A 10,212-nucleotide genomic window follows, 5' to 3' on the forward strand; every position below is an offset into this window, starting at 1 on the left:
TAAATTGAAGAAATTTGTTTGCATGTTGGGTTTCTTATATAGCATTAAAAAAACTGCCCTGTGGACAATACTTGGTGTATAGTTGTAAAGATGGCAGTGTATCATTTTTTTTTACAGTTTTGCTAGAACTCATCTAGATGAGATTTAATTTGGTCTCATTCACCTTTTATAGCCATTGGATGTGGTGCTATAAGATGCGTGTGTGCTGACGTGGGTTGTATCCGTTCTTGTTTTTCAGATGAATGAGACCAAATTACGTCTCATCTAGATGAGTTCTAGGTACTCCCCTTTTTTAACTAAATACAGTGATATGACAGAAATAATCTCATAGGTTTTACATAAGTCTAATGTTTATTAAAAATAAAGAACATGGATTTGAAATGGAGATGCCTTGAAAGGATATGTACATATTGCCATTTTGAGATACTTCTGTATTATGTGAGACTTGTTGTAAATCAATCTTCTGCACATCGGTACGTAGTTCTACATACGATAGCCAAGTAGTTCAAACCAGCCAGTGTAAAAATAGTTGTTACATTAAATAGATGTATCTTCTCATAACCATGCAGCAAGTACCCATCAAGAAATAGTCATCATTATATTCTCACAGTATCCAATCTAATTCGAAGATAGATGGTGCTAAAAAGGAAAAAAAAACAACTTCACACAGTAGAGCATATATGCTTTGAGTAAACATGTGAACAATCCAAATTTAAAATGAATTTCTTGATTACATAACATATTATCTTATATCTGCGAAAACGTAACTGGAGAGGTTAGTACAAATATGCAATAAAACAAGCTACTTGCCAAATTTCTTAAAGATATTTCTGCAGCCTGATGCCGTACTTCTTTCCTTGTACTACCAACGCCTTCACCCAACCTAATTAAATGAAGCAAGCTCAAGAACACTAAAGGAGACAATAACAAAATTTTGCAGACCAATCCGCTTAGAGGACAGGAGTTAGCGGGGAAGGGAGGGGAGGCGGGGAGGGGCGCACCAGATCGGACGTCTTGATGAGGCCCTCCAGGCGGGAGTTGTTCATGATGTTGAGGCAGGGGAAGGAGATGCAGCCGGCGAGGTGGGGCGGGGGTGGGTCGACGAGGTGGTCGACAGCGAGGACAGAGTGCGGGGTCTCGGCCATGAGCTTCTCACAGAGGTGGGAGGAGATGAACCCGTCGGCCCAGATCACGCAGATGGTGAGCAGCGCTACGAGCACGCCGTCCAGATCCAGCCTGCCGCCGTTGGCAGGCGTCGGTGTCGGTGGCGACATGGCCCGACGGTCGCGTGAGCCGATCCAGGTCGAAGGATGGTATTTTTCTGGAGAGGGGAGGAGAGGTTGCGTGCTCGGGATAGAAAGGCGTGTGGGGCTCGAGGTTCATCTCCCCTTTTCTTTCTTCTGAACGAAGGAAGGACGAGGCCCAAAGGCAGAACTCCCCTCGTTTCATTTCGTTGGCTAGAAACAGAAGGCCGGCCCCAGTCCAACTCGTTCTCCAATTGGCCAAGACGCACAATGCATCTTTGTCGATGTGGTATAGGCGAGCGCCCGCACCTTACGCGACTTTTATTGTGTTTAATGGGGCCAAAACATCAGATACTGCATTGCAAGCATTGATGATCTCCAGGCAATCAGATTCCTCAATTACTTTAGAGCATCCAATCTGCTGAGCTACTTGGAGGTCCCGTCGCACAGCTATTGCTTCCGCTGTAGCTACATCAGGAACCACTCCGAAAGGTTCTGCAACTCCCGCCAAAGCTTCACCCCTGCTGTTGCGAACAATGGCAGTCAGGGAGCCCGAACCGTCCTAAAAATGAAGATGCATCAGTGTTCAATTTATATGTTCCAAACAGCGCTTTTCTCACAGCGGGGTTTATCTGAAAGACTATGTTTCTACCTGTTTGAGAACGTTCTCATGAAATGTGGTTGATATATGTGTCAGGCGTGACTAAGGCGACGCTGGACCGGGATTGTGTCATGTCTGTTAGAGTTCCATTACACACATGACCTTTCGTTAATTAGCACATGCTAATTTACGAAACATCATTAGCGGTCATCCATCGAACGAACAGCTGTACGGACATGTCTTTTTCATCTCTCTCATAATTGTGACCAACACATCTTTGAGATGCCTCTTCCAGATGAATGTATATATTTGAGAAAAAGAAATCGAGACTGTTTGTTCATTCCATTTTCTCTGTTAACATGTTGTCATTGGTGATGCACTACTTGGGAAAGTCTTATAGGTAGAGTCACATTAGTGGTGGGTGATACGTCCATTTTGCATCATGCTTTTTGTTGGGGAACGTAATAATTTCAAAAAAATTCTTATGCACACGCAAGATCATGGTGATGCATAGCAACGAGAGGGGAGAGTGTTGTCTACGTACCCTCGTAGACCGATAGCGGAAGCGTTATGACAACGTGGTTGATGTAGTTGTACGTCTTCACGGCCCGATCGATCAAGCACCGAAACTACGGCACCTCCGAGTTCTAGCACACGTTCAGCTCGATGACGATCCCCGGACTCCGATCCAGCAAAGAGTCGGGGAAGAGTTCCGTCAGCACGACGGCATGGTGACGATCTTGATGTTCTACCGTCGCAGGGCTTCGCCTAAGCACCGCTACAATATTATTGAGGAATATGGTGGAGGGGGGCACTGCACACGGTTAAGAGAACGATCACGAAGATCAACTTGTGTGTCTAGAGGTGCCCCCCTGCCCCCGTATATAAAGGAGAAAGGGGAGGGGCGGCCGGCCAGGAGGAGGCGCGCCAGGGAGGAGTCCTACTCCTACCGGGAGTAGGACTCCCTCCTTTTCCTTGTCCAAGTAGGAGAGGGGGAAGGAAGGGAGAGAGGAGAGGAAGGAAAGGGGGGGGGCGCCGCCCCCCTCCTTGTCCAATTCGAACTAGAAGGGGAGGGGGCGCGCGGCCTGCCCTGGCCGCCCCTCCTCTTCTCCACTTTAGGCCCATGTGGTCCATTAACCCCCGGGGGGTTCCGGTAACCCCCCGGTACTCCGGTTTTATCCGAAACTTTTCCGGAATACTTCCGGTGTCCGAATATAGTCGTCCAATATATCAATTTTATGTCTCGACCATTTTGAGACTCCTCGTCATGTCCGTGATCACATCCGGGACTCCGAACTAACTTCGGTACATCAAAACTAATAAACTCATAATATAACTATCATCGAAACCTTAAGCGTGCGGACCCTACGGGTTCGAGAACAATGTAGACATGACCGAGACACGTCTCCGGTCAATAACCAATAGCGGAACCTTGATGCTCATATTGGCTCCCACATATTCTACGAAGATCTTTTATCGGTCAGACCGCATAACAACATACGTTGTTCCCTTTGTCATCGGTATGTTACTTGCCCGAGATTCGATCGTCGATATCTCAATACCTAGTTCAATCTCGTTGCCGGCAAGTCTCTTTACTCGTTCCGTAATACATCATCTCGCAACTAACTCATTAGTTGCATTGCTTGCAAGGCTTAGGTGATGTGCATTACCGAGAGGGCCCAGAGATACCTCTCCGACAATCGGAGTGACAAATCCTAATCTCGAAATACGCCAACCCAACATGTACCTTTGGAGACACCTGTAGAGCACCTTTATAATCACCCAGTTACGTTGTGACGTTTGGTAGCACACAAAGTGTTCCTCTGGCAAACGGGAGTTGCATAATCTCATAGTCATAGGAACATGTATAAGTCATGAAGAAAGCAATAGCAACATACTAAACGATCGGGTGCTAAGCTAATGGAATGGGTCAAGTCAATCACATCATTCTCCCAATAATGTGATCCCGTTAATCAAATGACAACACATGTCTATGGTTAGGAAACATAACCATCTTTGATTAACGAGGTAGTCAAGTAGAGGCATACTAGTGACGTTTAGTTTGTCTATATATTCACACAAGTATTATGTTTCCGGATAATACAATTCTAGCATGAATAATAAACATTTATCATGATATAAGGAAATAAAATAATAACATTATTATTGCCTCTAGGGCATATTTCCTTCAGTCTCCCACTTGCACTAGAGTCAATAATCTAGATTACACAGTAATGATTCTAACACCCATGGAGCTTTGGTGCTGATCATGTTTTTCTTGTGGAAGAGGCTTAGTCAACGGGTCTGCAACATTCAGATCCGTATGTATCTTGCAAATCTCTATGTCTCCCACCTGAACTAGATCCCGGATGGAATTGAAGCGTCTCTTGATGTGCTTGGTTCTCTTGTGAAATCTGGATTCCTTTGCCAGGGCAATTGCACCAGTATTGTCACAAAAGATTTTCATTGGACCCGATGCACTAGGTATGACACCTAGATCGGATATGAACTCCTTCATCCAGACTCCTTTGTTTGCTGCTTCCGAAGCAGCTATGTACTCCGCTTCACATGTAGATCCCGCCACAATGCTTTGTTTAGAACTGCACCAACTGATAGCTCCACCGTTCAATGTAAACACGTATCCGGTTTGCAATTTAGAATCGTTTGGATCAGTGTCAAAGCTTGCATCAACGTAACCATTTACGATGAGCTCTTTGTCACCTCCGTATATGAGAAACATATCCTTAGTCCTTTTCATGTATTTCAGGATGTTCTTGACCGCTGTCCAGTGATCCACTCCTGGATTACTTTGGTACCTCCCTGCTAGACTTATAGCAAGACACACATCAGGTCTGGTACACAGCATTGCATACATGATAGAGCCTATGGATGAAGCATAGGGAACATCTTTCATTTTCTCTCTATCTTCTGCATTGGTCGGGCATTGAGTCTTACTCAATTTCACACCTTGTAACACAGGCAAGAATCCTTTCTTTGTTTGATCCATTTTGAACTTCTTCAAAACTTTGTCAAGGTATGTGCTTTGTGAAAGTCCAATTAAGCGTCTTGATCTATCTCTATAGATCTTAATGCCCAATATGTAAGCAGCTTCACCGAGGTCTTTCATTGAAAAACTCTTATTCAAGTATCCCTTTATGCTATCCAGAAATTCTATATCATTTCCGATTAGTAATATGTCATCTACATATAATATCAGAAATGCTACAGAGCTCCCACTCACTTTCTTGTAAATACGGGCTTCTCCAAAAGTCTGTATAAAACCAAATGCTTTGATCACACTATCAAAACGTTTATTCCAACTCCGAGAGGCTTGCACCAGTCCATAAATGGATCGCTGGAGCTTGCACACTTTGTTAGCTCCCCTTGGATCGACAAAACCTTCCGGCTGCATCATATACAACTCTTCTTCCAGAAATCCATTCAGGAATGCAGTTTTGACATCCATCTGCCAAATCTCATAATCATAAAATGCGGCAATTGCTAACATGATTCGGACAGACTTAAGCATCGCTACGGGTGAGAAGGTCTCATCGTAGTCAATCCCTTGAACTTGTCGAAAACCTTTTGCGACAAGTCGAGTTTTGTAGACAGTAACATTACCGTCAGCGTCAGTCTTCTTCTTGAAGATCCATTTATTCTCAATTGCTTGTCGATCATTGGGCAAGTCAACCAAAGTCCATACTTTGTTCTCATACATGGATCCCATCTCAGATTTCATGGCTTCAAGCCATTTTGCGGAATCTGGGCTCACCATCGCTTCTTTATAGTTCGTAGGTTCATCATGATCTAGTAGCATGACTTCCAGAATAGTGTTACCGTACCACTCTGGTGCGGATCTTACTCTGGTTGATCTACGAGGTTCAGTGGTAACTTGTTCTGAAGTTTCATGATCATTATCATTAGCTTCCTCACTAATTGGTGTAGGTGTCATAGAAACCGGTTTTTGCGATGTACTACTTTCCAATAAGGGAGCAGGTACAGTTACCTCATCAAGTTCTACTTTCCTCCCACTCACTTCTTTCGAGAGAAACTCCTTCTCTAGAAAGGATCCATTCTTAACGAGAAATGTCTTGCCTTCGGATCTGTGATAGAAGGTGTACCCAACAGTCTCCTTTGGGTATCCTATGAAGACACATTTCTCCGATTTGGGTTCGAGCTTATCAGGTTGAAGTTTTTTTTCACATAAGCATCGCAGCCCCAAACTTTCAGAAACGACAACTTTGGTTTCTTGCTAAACCACAGTTCATAAGGCGTCGTCTCAACGAATTTTGATGGTGCCCTATCTAACATGAATGCGGATGTCTCTAGAGCATAACCCCAAAAGATAGTGGTAAATCTGTAAGAGACATCATAGATCGCACCATATCAAGTAAAGTACGATTACGACGTTCGGACACACCATTACGCTGTGGTGTTCCGGGTGGCGTTAGTTGCGAAACTATTCTGCATTGTTTCAAATGTAGACCAAACTCGTAACTCAAATATTCTCCTCCACGATCAGATCGTAGAAACTTTATTTTTCTTGTTACGATGATTTTCAACTTCACTCTGAAATTCTTTGAACTTCTCAAATGTTTCAGACTTATGTTTCATTAAGTAGATATGCCCATATCTGCTTAAATCATCTGTGAAGGTGAGAAAATAACGATATCCGCCACGAGCTTCAACATTCATTGGACCACATACATCTGTATGTATGATTTCCAACAAATCTGTTGCTCTTTCCATAGTACCGGAGAACGATGTTTTAGTCATCTTGCCCATGAGGCACGGTTCGCAAGTACCAAGTGATTCATAATCAAGTGGTTCTAAAAGTCCATCTGTATGGAGATTCTTCATGCATTTTACACCAATATGACCTAAACGGCAGTGCCACAAATAAGTTGCACTATCATTATCAACTCTGCATCTTTTGGCTTCAACATTATGAATATGTGTATCACTACTATCGAGATTCATCAAAAATAGACCACTCTTTAAGGGTGCATGACCATAAAAGATATTACTCATATAAATAGAACAATCATTATTCTCTAATTTAAATGAATAACCGTCTCGCATCAAACAAGATCCAGATATAATGTTCATGCTCAAAGTTGGCACCAAATAATAATTATTTAGGTCTAATACTAATCCCGATGGTAGATGTAGAGGTAGCGTGCCGACCGCGATCACATCGACTTTGGAACCATTTCCCACGCGCATCGTCACCTCGTCCTTCGCCAGTGTTCGCTTAATCCATAGTCTCTGTTTCGAGTTGCAAATATTAGCAACAGAACCAGTATCAAATACCCAGGTGCTACTGCGAGCTCTAGTAAGGTACACATCAATAACATGTATATCACATGTACCTTTGTTCACCTTGCCATCCTTCTTATCCACCAAATACTTCGGGATGTTCCGCTTCCAGTGACCAGTCTGCTTGCAGTAGAAGCACTCAGTTTCAGGCTTAGGTCCAGATTTGGGTTTCTTCTCTTGAGCAGCAACTTGCTTGCTGTTTTTCTTGAAGTTCCCCTTCTTCTTCCCTTTGCCCTTTTTCTTGAAACTAGTGGTCTTGTTGACCATCAACACTTGATGCTCCTTCTTGATTTCTACCTCCGCAGCTTTTAGCATTGCGAAGAGCTCGGGAATAGTCTTATTCATCCCTTGCATATTATAGTTCATCACGAAGCTCTTGTAGCTAGGTGGCAGTGATTGGAGAATTCTGTCAATGACGCAATCATCTGGAAGATTAACTCCCAATTGAATCAAGTGATTATTATACCCAGACATTTTGAGTATATGCTCACTGACAGAACTGTTCTCCTCCATCTTGCAGCTATAGAACTTATTGGAGACTTCATATCTCTCAATCCGGGCATTTGCTTGAAATATTAACTTCAACTCCTGGAACATCTCATATGTTCCATGACGTTCAAAACGTCGTTGAAGTCCCGATTCTAAGCCGTAAAGCATGGCACACTGAACTATCGAGTAGTCATCAGCTTTGCTCTGCCAGACGTTCATAACATCTGGTGTTGCTCCAGCAGCAGGCCTGGCACCCAGCAGTGCTTCCAGGACATAATTCTTCTGTGCAGCAATGAGGATAATCCTCAATTTACGGACCCAGTCCGTGTAATTGCTACCATCATCTTTCAACTTTGCTTTCTCAAGGAACGCATTAAAATTCAATTAATCATATTACTTAAGAACTCCCACTTAGAAAGACATCCCTCTAATCTTCTAAGTGATTACGTGATCCAAATCAACTAAACCATAACCGATCATCACGTGAAATGAAGTAGTTTTCAATGGTGAACATCGCTATAATGATCATATCTACTATATGATTCACGCTCGACCTTTCGGTCTCAGTGTTCCGAGGCCATATCTGCATATGCTAGGCTCGTCAAGTTTAATCTGAGTATTATGCGTGTGCAAAACTGGCTTGCACCCGTTGTAGATGGACGTAGAGCTTATCACACCCGATCATCACGTGGTGTCTGGGCACGACGAACTTTGGCAACGGTGCATACTCAGGGAGAACACTTTTATCTTGAAATTTAGTGAGAGATCATCTTATAATGCTACCGTCAATCAAAGCAAGATAAGATGCATAAAAGATAAACATCTCATGCAATCAATATAAGTGATATGATATGGCCATCATCATCTTGTGCTTGTGATCTCCATCTCCGAAGCATCGTCATGATCACCATCGTCACCGGCGCGACACCTTGATCTCCATCGTAGCATCGTTGTCGTCTCGCCAATCTTATGATTCTACGACTATCGCTACCGCTTAGTGATAAAGTAAAGCATTACAGGGCGATAGCATTGCATACAATAAAGCGACAACCATATGGCTCCTGCCAGTTGCCGATAACTCGGTTACAAAACATGATCATCTCATACAATAAAATATATTATCATGTCTTGACCATATCACATCACAACATGCCCTGCAAAAACAAGTTAGACGTCCTCTACTTTGTTGTTGTAAGTTTTACGTGGCTGCTACGGGCTTAAGCTAGAACCAATCTTACCTACGCATCAAAACCACAACGATAGTTTGTCAAGTTGGTGCTGTTTTAACCTTCGCAAGGACCGGGCGTAGCCACACTTGGTTCAACTATAGTTGGAGAAACTGACACCCGCCAGCCACCTGTGTGCAAAGCATGTCGGTAGAACCAGTCTCACGTAATGTCGGTCCGGGCCGCTTCATCCAACAATACCGCCGAACCAAAGTATGACATGCTGGTAAGCAGTATGACTTATATCGCCCATAACTCACTTGTGTTCTACTCGTGCAGAACATCAACACATAAAACCTAGGCTCTGATACCACTGTTGGGGAACGTAGTAATTTCAAAAAAATTCCTACACACACGCAAGATCATGGTGATGCATAGCAACGAGAGGGGAGAGTGTTGTCTACGTACCCTCGTAGACCGATAGCGGAAGCGTTATGACAACGCGGTTGATGTAGTCATACGTCTTCACGGCCCGATCGATCAAGCACCGAAACTACGACACCTCCGAGTTCTAGCACATGTTCAGCTCGATGACGATCCCCGGACTCCGATCCAGCAAAGTGTCGGGGAAGAGTTCCGTCAGCACGACTGCGTGGTGACGATCTTGATGTTCTACCGTCGCAGGGCTTCGCCTAAGCACCGCTACAATATTATCAAGGAATATGGTGGAGGGGGGCACCGCACACGGCTAAGAGAACGATCACGAAGATCAACTTGTGTGTCTAGAGGTGCCCCCCTGCCCCCATATATAAAGGAGCAAGGGGAGGGGCGGCCGGCCAGGAGGAGGCGCGCCAGGGAGGAGTCCTACTCCTACCGGGAGTAGGACTCCCTCCTTTTTCTTGTCCAAGTAGGAGAGGGGGAAGGAAGGGGGAGAGGAGAGGAAGGAAAGGGGGGGCGCCGCCCCTCCCCCTCCTTGTCCAATTCGGTCTAGAGGGTGAGGGGCACGCGGCCTGCCCTGGCCGCCCCTCCTCTTCTCCACTTTAGGCCCATGTGGCCCATTAACCCCCAAGGGGGTTCCGGTAACCCCCCGGTACTCCGGTTTTATCCGAAACTTTTTCGGAACACTTCCAGTGTTCGAATATAGTCGTCCAATATATCAATATTTATGTCTCGACCATTTTGAGACTCCTCGTCATGTCCGTGATCACATCCAGGACTCCGAACTAACTTCGGTACATCAAAACTAACAAACTCATAATATAACTGTCATAGAAACCTTAAGCATGCGGACCCTACAGGTTCGAGAACAATGTAGACATGACCGAGACACGTCTCCGGTCAATAACCAATAGCGGAACCTGGATGCTCATATTGGCTCCCACATATTCTACAA

The 10,212-nt window shown here is 44.4% G+C and overlaps 1 protein-coding gene across 1 annotated transcript; it reads right to left on the minus strand.

Annotated features, from left to right (window-relative positions):
- Positions 1-377: 377 nt before the first annotated feature.
- LOC119314624 (UDP-D-apiose/UDP-D-xylose synthase-like) lies at positions 378-1,467 on the minus strand. Its single transcript, XM_037589341.1, has 2 exons — positions 1,002-1,467; positions 378-883 (listed from the first exon to the last, which is right to left on the minus strand). The coding sequence occupies exons 1-2, from the start codon at positions 1,272-1,274 to the stop codon at positions 875-877; spliced, it is 282 nt and encodes a 93-aa protein (XP_037445238.1). The 5' UTR covers positions 1,275-1,467; the 3' UTR covers positions 378-874.
- Between the last annotated feature and the right edge of the window lie 8,745 nt (positions 1,468-10,212).

Source organism: Triticum dicoccoides, chromosome 6A (assembly GCF_002162155.2).
Source record: "Triticum dicoccoides isolate Atlit2015 ecotype Zavitan chromosome 6A, WEW_v2.0, whole genome shotgun sequence".
Classification (NCBI taxonomy): domain Eukaryota; kingdom Viridiplantae; phylum Streptophyta; class Magnoliopsida; order Poales; family Poaceae; genus Triticum; species Triticum dicoccoides.